At 37.9% G+C, this 21,715-nt stretch overlaps 1 protein-coding gene across 3 annotated transcripts in view; it reads left to right on the forward strand.

The window, feature by feature from the left end:
• The window catches only part of LOC110443640 (focadhesin-like), a 364,600-nt gene that overhangs the window by 190,242 nt on the left and 152,643 nt on the right, over window positions 1-21,715 (forward strand). For all 3 annotated transcript variants that reach the window (XM_021487984.1, XM_021487985.1, XM_021487983.1), the window contains exon 5: window positions 3,443-3,544. In XM_021487984.1, the coding sequence (XP_021343659.1) occupies window positions 3,443-3,544 (102 nt within the window). The remainder of the gene's footprint in view (window positions 1-3,442; window positions 3,545-21,715) is intronic.

A 21,715-nucleotide genomic window follows, 5' to 3' on the forward strand; every position in this document is an offset into this window, starting at 1 on the left:
GGGGGTATAAGTGTGCCATTCTGACAACAGTTCTTGGCACAGGTGGGGGTATAAGTGTGCCATTCTGATAACAGCTCTTGGCACAGGTGGGGGGTATAAGTGTGCCATTCTGACAACAGTTCTTGGCACGGGTGGGGGGTATAAGTGTGCCATTCTGACAACAGTTCTTGGCACGGGTGGGGGGTATAAGTGTGCCATTCTGACAACAGTTCTTGGCACAGGTGGGGGTATAAGTGTGCCATTCTGACAACAGTTCTTGCTGAATCCATGTTGATCTCCGATCGTCCTGAGGTGATGATGCTGTATGATATTTAAATACCTGTCAAACGTTTTGATGGTATAAGTTTTTAGCTGAGTTGGCAAGAAGTGCCAGTTAAGCTTATAGTATGCATATGGTGTGTTGTTCGTCTTCTGTGCGTTGTCCATCAACTTTTTTTTGAACAACTTCTACTTAAGAACTGGAGGACCTAGGACCATGATATTTGGCCAGTAGATACTTGGGACAGAGTGCTGTAAAGTTTCCTCAAATACATGACCTTGACCTACTTTCAAGGTCACAGGGTTCAAAATTGTTAAAAACTTTAAACGACTTCTTCTGAATAACCAAGCGGCTTAGAGTAATGATATTTGGTCAATAGGTACCTGGGACAGAGTGCTAATAAAGCCTGTACATGTTATTGCTAAGACAATGGCTATGATTGGAGTAAAACAAAGCCTGTACATGTTATTGCTAAGACAATGGCTATGATTGGAGTTGAACAAAACCTGTACATGTTATTGCTAAGACAATGGCTATGATTGGAGTAGAACAACGTCTGTACATGTTATTCCTAAGACAATGGCTATGATTGAAGTAGAAGAAAGCCTGCACATGTTATTGCTAAGACAATGGCTATGATTGGAGTAGAACTAAGCCTGTACATGTTATTGCTGAGACAATGGCTATGATTGGATTAGAACAACGTCTGTACATGTTATTGCTAAGACAATAGCTATGATTGGAGTAGAAAAAAAGCCTGTACATGTTATTGCTAAGACAATGGCTATGATTGGAGTAGAACAAAGCCTGTACATGTTATTGCTGAGACAATGGCTATGATTGGAGTAGAACAACGTCTGTACATGTTATTGCTAAGACAATGGCTATGATTGGAGTAGAACAAAGCCTGTACATGTTATTGCTAAGACAATGGCTATGATTGGAGTAGAACAAAGCATGTACATGTTATTACTTAGACAATAGCTATGATTGGAGTAGAAAAAAAGCCTGTACATGTTATTGCTAAGACAATGGCTATGATTGAAGTAGAACAAAGCCTGAACATGTTATTGCTAAGACAATGGCTATGATTTGAGTAGAACAAAGCCTGTACATGTTATTGCTAAGACAATGGCTATGATTGGAGTAGAACAAAGCCTGTACATGTTATGAAATGGCTCCTGTAAGCTTCTGTCCCTCCAGTACTCTAGTTTCTTCATCAATTTTGCCTTTAAACTTAAGCTACATATAGCATAGGGCGCATTGCTGTATAAAAAATACAGTTCCGCCGTGATATGATGTCATAAATGGCTGGTTTAAGCACTGTCTGGGGATTGGTTTATATGTGAGCTCAGCATTCCCCTCACCACAGAAACCGTGCTCATCAGAATTAAGCACATTATTGTTGGGAATATAAAGAAAATCGGATAATAAATTCTGTTGTGTATTGAAGAGCACAGATGTTAAATCAACAATGACAATAGTTTGTATCAGATACCAGAGGTATTTTCCAGGAATGTTATGAGAATTAATTAAACTAGGAACCTAAAATGTTTTTAAAAGAATTCATTGCATATACTGACACAAATGTTTGAATTCCACCTTTTTGAATGTCGAAATATTTCTTTAGGATTTCTTCGTCCTTGAAAATTCGGAATAGTGTTTATGGTGTTCTTAAGGTATCTATAAAAGTAAAACACAAATTGATTTATAGCCTTCAGGTCTCTTTTCTCGCAGAAGGATGTCTCGTAAAACGCTATTCTTATTATACAGTTGTTTTGGTTTTGTTTAGTGTGAAATTTCCCAAGTGTCTGCCAGCATCGCATTCATACAAACGTGTATTGATATGTCTCCAAGGCCCCTAAGAATGTCTTCTTGTAGGTCTCAATGTAAACAAATCCATTTACGAAATTGAAAGTACTTAATTTTGTTAGTTTACTCTAACATGAAAGTTAAGGATCTTCGTACCACTCGCTAAAGCTGTAACTAAACATTGGAAACTATTTTCCAGCGTGGCAGCAGCTTTGATAAATTATTTCTGTAGAGAAAATCAAACCTCTTGGCACTTTTATGAAAAAATGATTCTGTTGAAATAAATGAATTATTATCAACAATAGTGTTCTCGGAGCGTAAACATGTAGCAGGCCAGAGCAGGATTCGAACCCAGGACTTCAGACTGTTATAGTATCTCTCATAACTGACTTAGCTTCCTCAGGTCAACGGAAGTGTACTGGGCCAGCTGTGCTTATAAAAGTTATATCCAAAACAAAATTAAGGGGAGGTTACTGTATATACAAAAACTCTTAGTGCAGTGGGACAGGGTTGCCTAAATCCCAGAAATGTTTGTTACAGACAGGTTTTGAACATTCACATTCAAGATTTAATGTTTGGTAAGGTCGATCATTACCATGCATGCACATGCCTTAATTAGCCCTTAATAGTCCTATTATTTCCCTGATCTGACTCTTACTACTCCTTTATATGCTAGTACGCTATCATGACCTGCTGTGTTTTCAGCATGCAGATATATTTACCCTTTTTCTCCACAAATAAATCTGCATTCAGAAAAAAACTTCTTCATGCTGCAGTTAATGGAAATATTTTAATCCTAGACAAAAGTATTACATTCCAAAGCAAATTTGGCTTAAGACATTTTTTTGCTAAGATTACAGATCACTTCACCTTCAAGGCTTATAGACTTGGACTTTAATCCTTGTGCTCCTTAAGTTGTAGATGAAGTGTTTCCTATGTATGTTCCAGTCTACCCAGATGTATACAAGCATACTGGGAAGTATTTAATGAAAGACTAGTGTACTTCCAAACTCTTATAGCCTTAATGTAAAATTAGGTGCAATTTTTCTGATAATTAGGTGGAGAAATAATCTTTGTTTCAAATTTTCTCTCTTAATTGTATTTTTATGTAATATTTAAGGTTTGTTTTCAGGGGCAAAAAAGGAATTCTTAATTTATCTGATTATGAATGTCATATTAGTTTGACCCCATTTGGTGTTGTGTATGTTAGGTTTCCTCTTTTATAAGGTCAGTCAACCCATAGCTATGGCCAATTTGGTCAGAAATCTTTATCTAACCATCAGAGAAGCAACAGAAAAAAACACGTCTTATTTAATTACGTGTCAATACAAACACACTAAACCTAATTATCTCCCTTTTCCCCCCATGCAGGTCCCTGTTGGGAATTGTAAGCGGAATCCGTGAACTTCTTGTCCTACAAATTGCACTTGTGGAAAATCAAGATCAACTGTACTCTTGTCCCTACCGTTTAAGGTAAGAACAACCTTTGTTTATGAAAAACCAAATTGCACAACCTCTTGTCGAGATTGCAAATTTAAGGTGGCCGATGAGAAATCAACAAAGTTAATGGAAGCCAAGCACTGACCTGTAATAACCTCCGGGTAGTAAATTAAGTGGTCTGGTGCAGACGAGAGGTAGCGTCGTGAGGATTGGACCTTCATAATACACGCACGCCAAAGGTTGTACCCACGTAAACGGCAAATCTATTATTATTTGTGAATGACGTACATTTTGTTGTTATTCCATGCAGTAAACCTTTAAGGAACATGGTGTGGTAATAGTGATAGGTCAGTAAAACTGTTCACTGTTAATTAGCTGGGGCTGGTTTGTACAGACCATTATAGAGCAATATCACAGATATTTTGTATTCTGTTATAGTTCAGTAAAACTGTTCCCTGTTAATTAGCTGGGGCTGGTTTGTACAGACCATTATAGAGTAATATCAGAGATATTTTATATTCTGTGATAGTTCAGTAAAACTGTTCACTGTTAGCTGGGGCTGGTTTGTACAGACCATTATAGAGTAATATCACAGATATTTTGTATTCTGTGATAGTTCAGTAAAACTGTTCCCTGTTAATTAGCTAGGGCGGGTTTGTACAGACCATTATAGAGTAATATCACAGATATTTTGTATTCTGTGATAGTTCAGTAAAACTGTTCACTGTTAGCTGGGGCGGGTTTGTACAGACCATATTATAGAGTAATATCAGAGATATTTTGTATTCTGTGATAGTTTAGTAAAACTGTTCACTGTTAATTAGCTGGGGCTGGTTTGTACAGACCATTATAGAGTAATATCAGAGATATTTTGTATTCTGTGATAGTTCATGATCAGTAAAACTGTTCCCTGTTAATTAGCTGGGGCTGGTTTGTACAGACCATTATAGAGTAATATCAGAGATATTTTGTATTCTGTGATAGTTCAGTAAAACTGTTCACTGTTAATAATTAGCTGGGGCTGGTTTGTACAGACCAAACTTTGAATCTGTGCACAAGCTTAATTTTTTCAGCAGGTGACCAATAAATTATTTGGAAGAATTTTCCGAGAGACTTTAAGCTGATTTATAGTTATATAACTGTTTTCAGTGTTTACACATGACAATTTGACTATGCCATATGATTTGAGTGCGAGTTCAAGCAAATTAGCGTAAATCTATGATTGAGCATCAGCATGTTGATGGTTGCTAATCAGGAGTTTGCTGGTTACCTGGAGTTGGTTGCTAACCAAGAGTTTGCTGGCTACCTGGAGTTGGTTGCTAACCAAGAGTTTGCTGGTTACCTGGAGTTGGTTGCTAATCAGGAGTTTGCTGGTTACCTGGAGTTGGTTGTTAACCAAGAGTTAGCTGGTTATCTGGAGTTGGTTGTTAACCAAGAGTTAGCTGGTTACCTGGAGTTGGTTGTTAACCAAGAGTTTGCTGGTTACCTGGAGTTGGTTGCTAATCAGGAGTTTGCTGCTTACCTGGACCTGGTTGCTAATCAGGAGTTTGCTGGTTACCTGGACTTGGTTGCTAACCAGAGTTTGCTGGTTACCTGGACTATGTTGTTAAACTGCATCTGTTTGGTTATTTGGAGTTGTTGTTTACCTGTAAGTATGTTAGTATTGGTTGCTAACCTTGGGTCATAATTAGATGCTATTGTCTTGCTAAACTGTTTGCTGTTTACTTGAAACTGAGCATGGTTTGTTCAGTGCAGAACACTTTACTTGTGAAGAGAAATATCAGCAGGTAGAACTACAAACCACCCAAACAAGGCGCTACCAGTTACGTTTGTTGTTAAAAGCAGATGACACTTGTCAAGGAAGTGTGCTGTGATGTAAGCATGTTGGAGTGACAGGTAATTTACCTTTTCAATTTTCACAGAAATACATGTAGAAAAAACAAGTTACGAAATCTTCATCACATTGACTGCTCCAGTGTGTTGTGGATGGCATGTCGCAGAATCATTCCTTCTTTTTTTTTTTGCTGTAGGCAATACTGCAAACATCTGAAACATATCGTAGATATTGTTTGCACTTGTGAAATATGATACAGAGCTTTTACTTTTAGTCAATTATAACCCCTGCTAAGCAAAGCAGTGGGTGTTATGTTCTCGTTCTGTCTATCTGTAACAGTCTGTCGGTGATTACTCCATAGATAAACTGCTGTACTGCATGACAGAATTAGATTTTCATGAAGCTCCACAAATGCTCGCCTCAGACATGCCTTTATAGAGTTTGAGTATTGTTCTTATTGGTTCAAGAATACGGTCACCATTACTGAAAATAGATTTTTGACACATGCGTTAGGTAACGAAAGTGTCTAGGGGATCGCGGTGACGCAAGTGTCTAGGGGATTGCACATAATATGAAATTTGCTTAACGAGGAACTGCACTATCTACATACACCACCTACGACTATATATAGTCTTTCTGTCCTTATATGGTAGCTCATATCTCCTTATATGGATGTCAATCATTCACATTTCATTCATATGCAAATGTTTTTGGCAGCGACCCCTAGCATTTTCATTCATACCGTAGTGACGCCATTTTGTGGTTCGCCAACTTATAGGCAGAGAAAGCATTCACTTCGATACTTTCTTAACTATAGCCATATGTATATGAAAAATACAACAATGCATGTATTTTGTGAGTATACAATTAATAAAAAATATTCTGGTTAATTTTCTGACGATGCTTTGCTTGCTGAAATTGTGCTTCCCGCACTCTTCCCCAAGTGGTTGGTTTTCTCTGATCTACTTACTGTAGTGTTCCAACCCAACTACAGTACACACTGTTTGAGTCACTAACGTTTTGTTTTATATCACAAAAATTACCACTGCAAATAAGCCTGAAATTATACCACTTACCACTTGAATATGACTTCTTTCCGGCAGTATTAAGAAACTCTCTCCCACATATTCTGTCCATTTTAGCATAGTCACAGAATAGATCGACAGGACCAATACATTAACACAAGAAAAGAACTGTAAAGCTAACCATGCTTTGATAACTTTAGCTACTTGTCAAACAGCAAACAGCCCTGGTTTACCTGTATTTCTGAAAAACCTTATCTCCCTTAAACATTGGACTAACCTGATCAGCTGGATTTGAATGAAGTTGGTCTATTTGTAGGGTCGAACCATATTTGTGAGTTAGCACAAAGCTTTAATTTATCTCCCTCAGATGCAATATTAGACTAACCCAATCAGTCAGATTTTAGATGATTTTGTGCCGCTTTTGTAACACAAGTCAAAATTAAAAGAAGTACTAGCAGAGACGTATATATTGTAATATATACGTCTTTGGAAATACACACAATATTTGATAATATCCATGAATTGTTTTCAGATAATGAACGGCAAAAGATGGAGTGCGATATTTTTTCTATCAAACATGTACATCACAAGATATTTTTTCAGTACTAATGAAACATGATAGGGTGTGTTCAGGGATTGAAAGATATGTTTGTTACAAACTTGTTACACATGTATTCAATTTAAAAACGCAGTGTTTCTGTTTACTGTTTTATGTTGTGAAAATATATCTTTTATATTATATATTACAATTATATTATGCATGTGGTCAGGTAATCATATGTTTTAAACAGAGGAAATATTTTGGGCAAAAGTTTATTGAATTGTCGGGGGTTTGAAATCCCTGAGCACTCATCCCTTCGATGGCCGATTGGCACTCATATTACGGTTCTATGCCGACTGCATCATCAAGTAATTTGACGTGTGAACTGAATGCTTTTGTAAAGATTACGTGGCAAGGTACGTTCTCTGAATCAGTGAATAACATGTTAATTTGTTCCGAAATAGACAGTGTGCAATATAAATGAAACTCCAGAAAGATATTATGTATCACCCCAAGCTTGTATAAAGCCAATATATACTCCACGTTTCTGCAGACGCACTGTCACCTTGATGTTGAAGTCAGTAATATTTTCATTTCTTGAGTAATGATTCTGTAACTGTTTATCACACTGCCCGCACAATATCTGTCCCCTCCCCTCTAACATGTCTATAAACTCGGTGTTGAACTGTTGACACTTCCCCAAAATCAATTTAATTGGTCAGTGGTCCGTAGTAGTAACAGGGTTAAATTTAAAGTTTTTAATCCGAGAATCTTTTTCTTGCATGATGGATAAACAGGGTGTTTTTTTCTGGTGAAAATTGGAATACATGTAATTATTCATGATTCATTCCACTCTGACATTTTACTTTAAAAAATGCAAGTTGGGAAAGTACAAGGTGGCTATAACCAAGACAGCTATATATATCTAACTTAATTTTGTGCAACACTATATGGTTCAGATTACATGCGTAGCAAAATAAACTGGAATGGTAACACCTGTCCAACAAAAATCTGGATCCGCCCCTGGTCAGTTCTAAGTTCCAAGACCACTGGCATAAATGTTTGTGTATCAAATACTTGTATAAATACACATACATGCAATACGCCAGTGTGTAGTTTCATGAACATACTTCCTTAACTTACAGAGCAGTATTAAACCACAAGAGGCTTGAAATTCTGTATATAATATACTATTAGTAATAACACAGCATGTAACTGTCCATTGAAATTTACCTGGCAAGACTAGTACATTTCACATGATGTGAAATTAGCAAGCAATGGTTAAGCTTAATTGACCCTAAACTTGGAAAATGTTGGGGACTGTGATTAACTGTTGCCTCAGCATATTTCATGATAACACACAATACACTTGACTGACTTATTGTAGAATGGACTCCATGCTATACCCCTAATTTACGAACGTAAGAAAATGATATTTTGAATATCAGAAAAATAGGAACCCAAATTCACTTTCACAAGCCTACCCTATTTTTTGCATAAAAATTGATAACTGAAGTTTGGTGTGATTCGTGTATTACAATATTTATTTGCAGTGAGATTGTTGTTTTATGACACAATGTTAATTAGTCCCCCATCGGTCCCCGGATGGAGGATATAGAAATTGATTTAAGTTTCATGCTGTTACTATAAACATAATCATATGAGGAGGTGTATACTGACATATGACCCATGGCAACATCCTAGTTGACCTAAAGACATTTGTGACACACGTGCACTGCTGCTGGTCTGTAGGAAATATATGTTTCGCCCTCTACCAATAGGCACTAAGAAGATATTGCAATTATTCCTTCGGAAGTTAACTCTTTATTTATGGCAGAAGCAGAGCCCAAAGCTTCTTGAAGCAGTACTTGTTGGTCCTCGGAGAGAAAATACATTTCAGCAACTTTAAATGGCGTTTAACCTGCATCTCAACTGACTGTATTGTGTTCGTTTTTCCCTGATTTCGTAATCAAGAAAGCATGTGTCTGGAGTACTTTCAGTACTTTGATTATAGAAAAAAGCTTGATATGATCAAATAAAAGCGGCTGTATTTCTTGACAGATTCTAATGAAAATTGACATATATGTTTGCCTCGGGCATACCTTTGACAAGTTTGAGTACAGTATGAAGTAATTGGTCTTAGGTCAAGGTCACTGTTACTAATAACAGAATTTTACAGAAAATGGCTTGTGATCACTCTAGCTGCCGTGTTTTGTGACAAATGTTCATGAAACATGACCGACATGATTGAACAAGTTCAAGTTTGGTGATCATTGGGTCAAGGTCACTGTTACAGAAATGTAATTTTACATTGATATCTGATGTCATTTCATGAGAATTAACAAGTAGGGGAAGTCGAAATGTATAACATTCCAAGTTGAAGGTCAATGATGCTAAAAATAGAGTTTGACAAAATGGTTTGTGTTTTACTGATATGTTATACAAGGATAATGTGATTTGAATCGTGGGGGGGATCAGGTACTTTTCTCTGCTCCAAGTCACAGCATCTATTCTGTGAGGTTATCCCCAAATGACACCGTAGATTTAAAGTTACACAGACTCAAGACAACAGTTTGTCAGACTTGAAGCTTTATTGGATGACTTTTTGAAAATTGGATATATACTCCCCGTGAGAAAATAGCTAAGATTTCTGAATCGGGTATTAATCTATATATTTAAATAGTTGAACCTCTTTGACACAAACTTAAAAATGCATAGTTTTTGATTCAATATGGATGATGTCTTCAGACAAAAATCAAATTAAACAAGAAAATGCAGCAAAGCTGCTGGACACCAAACCTGTTTATGAAAATGACTTACTGACAGTTCATCAACCACGAGGGAACGAATCCTGCATACTTGAATCTATTTAATCATAATCATATAAATTGCAAATGACATTAATTGTGTTGTTCAGAATATTCCGTTCACGCTCAATATCCAGTTTTAACCGCACGTTTAGGCCAAATGTCAATGATTTGGCAATAACGTCATCTTCTGAAAGAGAGAATCCGGGACATAAGACGATTTACATAAAAGATCCTTCACACCTTTTGTCAAAATTGCAGCAATTTTTTCATATGTTTCTTTTGACAATGTCACTTTTCGACTATTTTGGATAAAATATCAACCATTTTCTAGGTTAAAGGGTCAATCATAGCCCCCCGCCCCTTTGAATAATAGTTATTACTTCTCGAGACTGCAACGAAGACACATTTTGCCACAATGCTGGGTTTTTTGGTTGTTAATTATCACATATTCGTTTTATACAAGTGAATTATGTTAAATAATTCTCCAAATACGGAAGTTAATTTGCCCTTTTGTTGTTATTTTATGAAAAGCATTGAATATCTATATATATCCATATATACAACATTTGATGTAGCGCCCAATCTAGCTAACATAAGCCACTCTAAAGCGCTTTACATTACATAGATATACAATTAATACAATAAGCATATACATGTACATTAATTCAATACAATTTTTAATGAGGAATTTGCAGGAGCTGCCGTATCAGGCGCTAACTACTAGCCATATGCCACCTGGCTAATATCTCCCCATATGTGTATGCCTGCGTGTGTGCTGGAAATGTATACGTAATGTTGTCTGTTTGTTGCGGGACCGTGCTTCAAACGGTATAATTTATAGTGCCACCTCGCTTGAATGCTACAGCACAGATACCGCTACATCAACCCCAGACAAATTTATACTTCATCTGGGTTGTTGGAGTTGTATAGGCAGGAGAAAAACACTTTCTCTGAATATCCATGCGTATGACGACTTTGGAGATCGAACCCCGGCCGCATGGAAGGCCGTAGTGGTAACTTTGACCACTCGACCAGTCCGCCAATATTGTGGACTCTTTCAAATCCAAGTTAATTTTTAACATATGACATATTGTTCAGAACGACTTTAACAAAAAGGGGCCGAAATTGCCCCTATCCCAATATGGGGACACATATTTTGAAATAAAATTCCACAGCTGGCAGGGGTTAAGGGAGGGATGGGAGATAAGGTATCCTGGTTTAACCCCCTCATCTAAACTTGAAACTGAACATCTACGCAGAAAATATAATGTACCGTTCAGATTGGACAATACTTATAGAGTGAAGTTTTTACTTGTGAAGATATAATGTTTCGTTTATCTTCACTGCATTAAAGGTATTATCACTACTTTATTAAATAGAGAATTCATAATATTTCACAAGTAAACTGCAATAAATACCGATACCGTAGGGTTTACCATCATATTTTTGTAGACAGTATGCGGCCTCAATTTCCAAGAAGGCTTTCACGCATGGGGAAGCACCGGAAGTGGACAAAGTGTTTACAGATCAAACCCCGGCGGCGCAAAGCGCCGCTTGGGGATTTGAAAAAAACAACTTATTTCTTAACTTAAGGCTGGCTGCATCCAAATATATATGTCCTTATATCTACTGATACATAAAAACCCCTAGGTTAATTAAGGCTATACATTACCTTACTCTGCTGATATTTACAATCATCTAAGTTAAGGCTGTGTGCTACCTTATAACTACAGATATTTACATTCGCCTAGGCGAGTGTTGTAAGCTACCTTACTCTACTGATATATACAATCATCTAAGTTAAGGCTGTATGCTACCTGATAACTACAGATATTTATATTCGCCTTGGTGAATGTTGTATGCTACATTACTCTACTGACATATACAATCATCTAAGTTGAGGCTGTGTGCTACCTTATAACCACAGATATTTACACTCGACTAGGTGAATGTTGTATGTTACCTTCCTGTACTGATATATACATTTATCTAAGTTAAGGCTGTATGCTACCTGATAACTACAGATATTTACATTCGCCTAGGCGCGTGTTGTAAGCTACCTTACTCTACTGACATATACAATCATCTAAGTTAAGGCTGTATGCTACCTTATAACTACAGATATTTACATTCGCCTGGGTGATCGAATGTTGTATGTTACCTTACTGTACTGATATATACAATCATCTAAGTTAAGGCTGTGTGCTACCTTATAACTACAGATATTTACACTCGCCTAAGTGAATGTTGTATGCTACCTTACTCTACTGACATATACAATCATCTAAGTTAAGGCTGTATGCTACCTTATAACTACAGATATTTATATTCGCCTTGGTGAATGTTGTATGCTACCTTACTGTACTGATATATACAATCATCTAAGTTAAGGCTGTGTGTTACCTTATAACTACAGATATTTACATTCGCATAGGTGAATGTTGTATGCTACCTTACTCTACTGATATATACAATCATCTAAGTTAAGGCTGTATGCTACCTTATAACTACAGATATTTATATTCGCCTTGGTGAATGTTGTATGCTACCTTACTGTACTGATATATACAATCATCTAAGTTAAGGCTGTATGCTACCTTATAACTACAGATATTTACACTGGCCTAGGTGAATGTTGTATGCTACCTTACTGTACTGATATATACAATCATCTAAGTTAAGGCTGTGTGCTACCTTATAACTACAGATATTTACACTGGCCTAGGTGATTGTTGTATGCTACCTTACTTACTGTTCTGATATATACAATCATCTAAGTTAAGGCTGTGTGCTACCTTATAAATACAGATATTTACACTGGCCTAGGTGATTGTTTTATGCTACCTTACTTACTGTTCTGATATACACAATCATCTAAGTTAAGGCTGTGTGTTACCTTATAACTACAGATATTTATATTCGCCTTGGTGAATGTTGTATGCTACCTTACTGTACTGATATATACAATCATCTAAGTTAAGGCTGTATGCTACCTTACTGTAGCTTAAATCTCCTTTATAAAAAGGTTCCACCCAAAAGCTTCAGTGTCAAATATTTTGAAGAGTATTGATTAGAAACTTTTTCGATTAGTTTATAACTTTGTTAAAAGACACATTAGTTGATCTTGTTGAAGCATACACATTTGATATAGAAGCCCTTATAGAGAAACACGCACCTCTGCAAACTAAGGTGATAACTGTGAGACCAAATGCCCCGTGGTATAATGAAAAATCTCTGCGTGGAAAAACAAAAACGTAGACAAGCAGAGAGACAGTGGCTACTGACCAAATTAACCGTTCACCAACTGATTTATAGAGAGCAATGTCGGCTAGTTGGTTCACTGCTCTTTCAGTCAAAGAAGGAAAAAAATCGAAGGATGTGGCAAGGATAAAAGACAACTTTTTAGACTCGCCAAAAACCTAATGGGACAGAAAGGTGAAATTATCCTACCAAGCTGTAATTCTGAAAAAGTCTTAGCAAGCAAGATCAGTGATTACTTTCTGAATAAAATCAGCTCGATCAGGAAAAATATTACCGAAGTGAACACCTCTGCTGACGTTGACATCTCTGTCATGACTGCTGACATTGCATTTCATGGGGAACCATTGACAAAGCTCTCACCAACAACCCAGGACGAGTTGCGCAACATTATCATGACCTCGCAATCGAAGTCCTGTGAGCTTGATCCACTGCCTACAGACCTATTAAAGCAATGTCTTGAAGCACTGCTTCCTTTGATTACTGCAATCATGAACAAATCATTGGTTAAGTCAAAGGGTCTCAAGAAGGCACATGTCAGACCATTGTTAAAAAAGCCTGGAATGGACAAGAAGGAGTTGAAAAACTACTGTCCAGCTACTGAGACGGCCCTCTTACGTGTACATATAGTGATATAGCTTCTGCAATTGGATAACAAGTGCAGAGCGGTGCTTGTCATGCTGGACTTGTCAGCTGCATTTGACGTACGTCATCGACCATGGCATACTTTAAAAACGTCTGGAATACTCTTATGGAGTGACTGATACCGCACTATGCTGGATACAGTCATACCTGAGTGAACGACGACAGTGTGTTGCCATCGGATCTGCCACCTCACATGACAGAGTACTAGATTTTGGGGTTCCTCAAGGGTCGGTGTTAGGACTACGAAAATATTGTATAGACTCCAAACCGATTGGAGAGATTTGTCGTCGCCATAGCCTTCGCTATCATTGCTATGCCGATGACACACAAATTTCAATGGTCATAAAACCACAGGACAGTTGGAATACAGTCTCAGAAAGTCTGAAAGCTTGTCTGACAGATATCAGTATCTGGATGAACGCCAACATGCTTAAACTTAATCAGGAAAAGACGGAACTAATCGTCTTTTCCCCAAAGTGACAGCAAACAATGGCTCTCCAGCTCAAGGTTGGTGCCAGAACTATTGAGACTGTTCCAGCTGTTAAAAACCTAGGGGTATACTTTGACAGTTCTCTGAACATGGAGAAACAAGTGAACGCTATTGCCAAATCCTGTTACTACCAGATCAGGAACATCGGCTGTATTCGGCAGTTTCTAACTGCAGATGCATGCAAGATTTTGGTGCATTCACTTGTTACCTCTCGGTTGGATTATGGTAACGCCCTGCTCTGTGGTATATCTGACAAACTAACTAGTCGTNGTTGCAGTACAAAATACAACACATACAAGGCACTGTATGGAACAGCTCCTCAGTACCTACAGGAGTTTGTTACCCTGTATCAGCCGTCAAGATCATTGCGGTCGGAGTCAGAATCTTTGTTGTGTGTCCCAAAATCTCGTACTGTACATGACCTACGGAAACAAATGCTTCGGGAGGGTTTCAGCTACGTTGTGGAATAGCTTACCATCTGCTATTAGGAAGTCAAATACCCTGGCCAAGTTCAAGAGGGACATAAACTCACCTCTTCACGTCTGTATTTTAGAATCTTTGCAAAGACGTCATGTAAATACCACCCTTTTATTTGTTCAATTATGTGCACATTGCTTGTTAAATGTATGAAAGTGATTGTAAGCCTTTGTTGTTTGTTTTCACAATTATAACCATTACATGTACTATTATCCATATGTTGTAAAGCGCCTTAGAGTAATTTTACAAATTATATAGAGCGCTATATAAATGTTGTATATTATTATTATTATTAGAATATATTAATGGATTACAGTATGGTAACTTTTCGATTATGTCCATTAGAACACCTCTTTACACAAATTCTAGATAAAGTGTGTTTGGTAGCATATTGAGGGTCTAACATTATTAATCACTTTTTCTGTCTATCTGCACATTCATTTCACTATGATATTCTGCTCACCTGTCATTACATTCAAACTTAATGTGTGTTGAGCGTCATTAAACAAAGATCCCTTTTGATTTTAGGGGGGTTCAGGGGGGTATAAAACCAAGGTTATTGATGGGAAAAAACACTTTAATTTCGTGTCCAGTAGATAACACAAGTTCTGACTAGCCAACTGTACATGTAGAAAAAAACACTTTAATTTTGTGTCCAGTAGGTAACACAAGTTCTGACTAGCCAACTGTACATGTAGAAAAAAAAAACACTTTAATTTCGTGTCCAGTAGATAACACAAGTTCTGACTAGCCAACTGTACATGTAGAAAAAACCCAGAAACAACGGTCAGGGGTCAAGTTTGTAACCATAGTTTTCAATTGATTTTTCCATTTCTCTAAGACCACCTCAGATATAACTGACATCAACCAGTCTCTTGTTTACTACTCCTACTGTGCAGGACCAACTGTAAATGTTCTAGTTCATATAGCCTCAAGTCAGATTTGGAAATAAACTGAATTACCAATTTTACCCCCTTTCTAAGGATGAAGCCCATGGGCCTGTTATATGTGATATCGGCAGTGATCGGTGATACAGCCAAGAAGATTTTTTTTGACAAGATGGATGTTAAATGTCTGAGACAAAGCATTATTGAGATTCTCAAAACTATTTAGAAATTCACGAATTTGTAAACAAACTTGGACAGGCTTTTTAAAATAGGAAATTAACTTATTGACAACCCAAAGCTGGTGTCCTCGTCCGAGGCGGTTGTAACTGTGTCATAAAACATCTCAATCACTCGAGGCCTTTTCAAGAATAAAAGCAGAAGAGACAAGGATTCACACTGATTGGTTGAAAATCAAACCCCTTGGGTACCATACCAAAAAACAAGACGATAAATCTGTCGTGACAGTCTTAAGCAAAGACATTTAGGCATAGGATTTTTCCATGTGCAAAGTATTTTATTTCACCCAATGGGGATGTCTTTGAATTGGTTTCCCGAAGCAGGTGGACTTTTTTTTACTTTCAATTGGACAATTTAACTTGGATTATTAAAGCAGTTCTGTGGCCAATTTTGGACAATATTGGCGCAGCGAACGTTTTTCCAACATTTTGTTCCATTAAGTTATGTTTCAGAATCGTTTAAATTGTTTGAATCTAATTTCACATTATGACAAATGTTTGAAAGGCAAATTGGTAGTTAACTGAAATCATTAAACAAAATTCTGATCTTAACCCTTAGGTCTGTAGGTTTTGATCGGTAGCCAGGAAGTGTGAAGTCTGGTTGTTGCTATACCAAACCCGAACTGTAGTCATAAAAATGGCGGGCGTGGATTGAAGCGATGAATATGATGGTAAACATTTATTCTCCATCGTCACCTACGATGATAAAGGTTTTGAAGGGTTTGGCATGGTTGATGTGGAAATACTTCAGTGTAACATAACATGTAACTTTCCAATAAACGGATTTGTGCCCTGCGCGAACAGGAAAATATCGGCAGACCGAGGCGCACATGTCGTCTGCAGGTGAGGCCGAATTGAACATTGATATTGATACGTTTTGAGCCGATTTATTTCTTCAAACTTTTTAACGGTGATTTAATCATAAAATGACCGTAGCTAATTAGATATATCTATATGACGACTGTGACAGTAAATGTGTTGAATGGCGACCTGAAACCTGTAGCAAATCACATGCAATTCTTGACGAAATACCTGACCTTTGTACCTGAGAATCTCTGTGTAAATATACAGCATCTTATGTCAAAAATGAAGTTTATGTTCTCTCTTATCATTTGCCAATCACATTTGCGGACGAAAATAATTTTAAAATGATCTTCCTCTTGCTTAAATCCGATTAGTTAAAAGATTCACATTTTCTTACCTTTATTACCACCTGTACAGGTAAATACTGAAGCAACTTTAGAATTGAAAACGTTAATATAAACTAGAGACAACAACAAACAATTTTCATACAACTTTTTTTTACATGTAACAAATATTTTCCAAGTTATGCACATTTGAAAAATCAAGTAAATTAATTTAAATTTCAATAATTAAATCAGCAGTGGTGTCCCTTTACATAGAAATCAATGTAGCAGCCTCAGGGTTAAAACAACCATGTTAATTTAATAAAAGCATAATTTAAGAAATTAAAAAATAAAAGTTAATACTGATTATTTCATAATGATAATTTATTTCAATAGGTCAGTGGAAAAATACATTTAAACTTTTGATATTGCTGTTTTTCTGTATTTTAAGATTGTCTGGCCAAGTGTAAGTGAAATCATGCTGTAGCATGGCATCTGTCAATCCCCGACTTCAATTTTCCTTTACAATGCTACATCTGTCAATCCCTGACTTCAATTTTACTTTATAATGCTACAAGTGCAGAGCGGCTGAGAGGACTCTAGTTTAAGTTTGACATGAATTATACAATGACCAAAGTAAATATATTGTGGATAAACAAAAGGTGTGCCCTCCAATCCCTTTAGTTACTGTTATTATTTAAATTTGTATCAATTCAAAATCACAGATGGCTATCCCACCCACTGATTGGCTGAGACAAGGTCACAAGGTCAATGCAGATATGGAATAAACCAAACGTGATCTTCTGCCCGACTTGAAACACCTACAGACCTCTAGGGCTTCCCTCTCCTCCTACAGACCTCTAGGGCTTTCATCCCCTCCTACAGACCTCTAGGGTTTCCTTCCCCTCCTACAGACCTCTAGGGCTTCCTTCCCATCCTACAGACCTCTAGGGTTTCCCTCCCCTCCTACAGACCTCTAGGGTTTCCCTCCCATCCTACAGACCTCTAGGGCTTCCCACCCTCGCTACAGACCTCTGGGGCTCCCCCCCCCTCCTACAGACCTCTAGGGCTTCCATCCCCTCCTACATACCTCTAGGGCTTTCCTCCCCTCCTACAGACCTCTAGGGCTTCCATCTCCTACAGACCTCTAGGGCTTCCCTCCCCTCCTACAGACCTCTAGGGCTTCTCTCCCCCTCCTACAGACCTCTAGGGCTTTCCTCCCATCCTACAGACCTCTAGGGCTTCCCTCCCATCCTACAGACCTCTAGGGCTACCCACCCCTCCTACATACTCTTCTTTTTTAATGATGTCGCCCTACAGATCTGTTTATATTTCAGAAACCAAAATTTATCTACTTCCAGCATCAGACACTTTTAGATCTCAGCTTTTTTCTTTCTGTCCTACCTGCTCTTTCATTTTGACAATAGCCCCCCTGGCGTTAGTGGTCATATGACCTAAGCTGTTGTTAGGGTCCTTAACCAGCAACAAAGTAAAGAAAATCCTGTAGTTGTGCAAGTTAAAGTTAAATTTCCTCTAGTTTTAAGGGATTTTGCCTCTTTATTTGAAAAAAAATAATCTTTTGTCAGTAATGTATGAATTAATACACAAAGCTAAATGCTTAAGAGATTTTTGAAGCATTTATGAAGCTTAATTCAGTAATGCGATTCCATTTAGCAAATTTTGCATTTGAAAATTCCCAATTTTCCTTGGTTTGTTTGCAACTTTGTCATTCATTTTCCCTGTTTGGATCCTAATCTGTTTCCAAAACTGCCCTGATAAATCCCTAAACTTAGAAATTTTTGACGTTTACTGAGTCAAGTATATTTTCCGACGACATGTAATCATGGTCAAGGCTAAGCTTGATAATCTGGGTCATGACCAAAATTGTATTTGTTGGCATGATTAGGGCTTGCCTACTCTTCAGTGGATTACAAAGATTTATTCTTACAAGGTAAAGATCATTGGATATTGGTCATCCCACAGTGGTCATCTGGTTTCTATTATCCCTGATTGACCTCTGGAATATGGACACCAGAAATCTGGGTCACGCAAGATTTATCTTTTGTTTCTGTGTTCTGTTGACTAGAAATATTTCTCCATGAGGAGAGTTATCTACCTTTTCAACTGTATTATTGTTAGGACAAATGAATAAACCACACTGATGAAGTGGAGTTTTAAAGCTGATGATAAATATTAAAGATGGACTGGCTGATTATCTAGGTCATGTACAAACTGGATTAATGTTTCTGTCATTCCGTTGATTAAGTGACCACTGTCTTTCTGAGGGCGTGTTCAAGTCTAGGGATCGACAATGATTGTAATAGCTCAGCAATGTCAATGTAATTGTCCTAGATGACATTTTGCCAGGAACATACTGCGAAATTATTCTGGTCACGTCTAGTAAACTATTTCTCCGTGGCTCTCAATTGTCCCTATTAGTGTCCCCTACAGTATTAACCTTGTCAGGATAATGTCTGGTAAATGTCCTAGTGGGTTACCCTTGTGGTCGACACATCAAACACGAGATACAGTCATACCTACAGCGTTACCTAACGTGAATGACTACGGGACCAATTAGTTTTACTTTATAAAGCTAAATACAACAGTTGTGAAACAGTTCTATTAACTTATATTAATCTCTCTTGTTGGTCTAAATGGTAGCTCAAAAGGGCTCCTTATTAGGGAGGAAACCAGAATACACAGAAAAAAACCACGTGGCTGGTCAGGTGACCCAATACCTTTTCAGGTCCAGGTGAGTTATTAAACACTGACTGTCTTGCTAAATCGAGTTCATTGTTCACTGCTCCGCCCCCACCACCCAATAGACTAGTTACTAGATTGTCTACCCTAATCGAGTTCATTGTTCACTGCTCCGCCCACACCACCCAATAGACTAGTTACATTGTCCACTGCTCCGCCCCCACCATCCACTAGACTAGTTACTAGATTATCTACCCTAATCAAGTTCATTGTTCACTGCTCCGCCCCCATGACCCAATAGACTAGTTACTAGATTATCTACCCAAATCGAGTTCATTGTTCACTGCTCCGCCCCCACCTCCCAATAGACTAGTTACATTGTTCACTGCTCCGCCCCCACCACCCACTAGACTAGTTACTAGATTATCTTCCCTAATCGAGTTCATTGTTCACTGCTCCGCCCACACCACCCAATAGACTAGTTACATTGTTCCCTGCTCCGCCCCCACCACCCAATAGACTAGTTACCTTGTTCTCTGCTCCGCCCCCACCACCCAATAGACTAGTTACTAGATTGTCTACCCTAATCGAGTTCATTGATCACTGCTCCGCCCCCACCACCCAATAGCCTAGTTCCATTGTTCACTGCTCCGCCCCCACCACCCACTAGACTAGTTACTAGATTATCTACCCTAATCAAGTTCATTGTTCACTGCTCCGCCTCCACCACCCAATAGACTAGTTACTAGATTGTCTACCCTAATCGAGTTCATTGTTCACTGCTCCGCCCACACCACCCAATAGACTAGTTACATTGTTCACTACTCCGCCCCCACCAACCAATAGACTAGTTACATTGTTCACTGCTCCGCCCCTACCACCCACTAGACTAGTTACTAGATTATCTTCCCTAATCGAGTTCATTGTTCACTGCTCCGCCCCCACCCCCCAATAGACTAGTTACATTGTTCACTACTCCGCCCCCACCACCCAATAGACTAGTTACATTGTTCACTGCTCCGCCCCCATGACCCAATAGACTAGTTACTAGATTATCCAATCTAATCTGGGGTGCCATGGTCAAAGCATGACAAAATGCAAATCTTCCCCCTTCCTGGTTTTTCTTGCCATATTCCAATTTGAGTGAAATCTTCAGAAAAAACATTCTCACAAAAAAAATCACCATATATGATTTTAACTTTGTTACATTTTATTCTGGACTTGAAAAATTCCTGTGCTTCAAATATAATAAAAGAGTTCAATATTTTTTGTTCGCTGAATTTTTAGGTCACCTGAGCTTTAGCTCAAGTGACCTATTGCTATCCGTTTTCGTCCGTCGTCGTCCGTCGTCCGTCGTCCGTTAACATTTTACATTTCAAACTTAAAGTCAAGTTCTGCTGGGCCGATTGAACTGAAAGTTGGTAGGAATGATCGCCTCATGGTCCTGACAAAGTGTTGTTATTTTTCGGGTCGATCAGAAATCCAATATGGCCGCCACGGCCGCCATTTTGAAAACCTATTTCAAACTTAAAGTCAAGTTCTGCTGGACCGATTGAACTGAAAGTTGGTAGGAATGATCGCCTCATGGTCCTGACAAAGTGTTGTTATTTTTCGGGTCGATCAGAAATCCAATATGGCCGCNGATAGTTTTAAACTGTACATGCAAATATCTAATATTAAGACCCTAGTCCCCAAAAATTTTCCTGGGCTTGCCGCGCCTTAGTTATAAATATTGCATGATCTTCATCATGGTGAAGGAGGCAATTATATGGCAGAAACAGAAACAGAAACAGAAAAAGGTATTAACATGTGTTATGAATTTTGAATTTTCAAAACGTTGCAGATTTTCATTTTTTGTTGACAGCAGTGATGACTAGATTTCTAGTTCTAGTTGCTACATTTTTGTTGTTGTTGATGACAAGATTAACTCATTCACCCCTGAAATTTCATAATGAACTATTCCAACCTTTGCATTGGAGGAGTTCATATGTGTCTTCAGGGGTGAATGAGTTAAGCATTAATTGTTTCGAGTACCGTAAAAACCCATGTAATTTGCGCACCTGTGTAATTTGCGCAGGTACTTTTTGAGGCTGAAAATCGGGAAAAAAGGTTCTACTCGAATATTTTGCGCACCCAAAAAATCTGGAAAAAAAACGATGTTCATGCTCCGAAAA

The sequence above is a fragment of the Mizuhopecten yessoensis genome, unplaced genomic scaffold (assembly GCF_002113885.1).
Source record: "Mizuhopecten yessoensis strain PY_sf001 unplaced genomic scaffold, ASM211388v2 scaffold716355, whole genome shotgun sequence".
Taxonomy (NCBI): domain Eukaryota; kingdom Metazoa; phylum Mollusca; class Bivalvia; order Pectinida; family Pectinidae; genus Mizuhopecten; species Mizuhopecten yessoensis.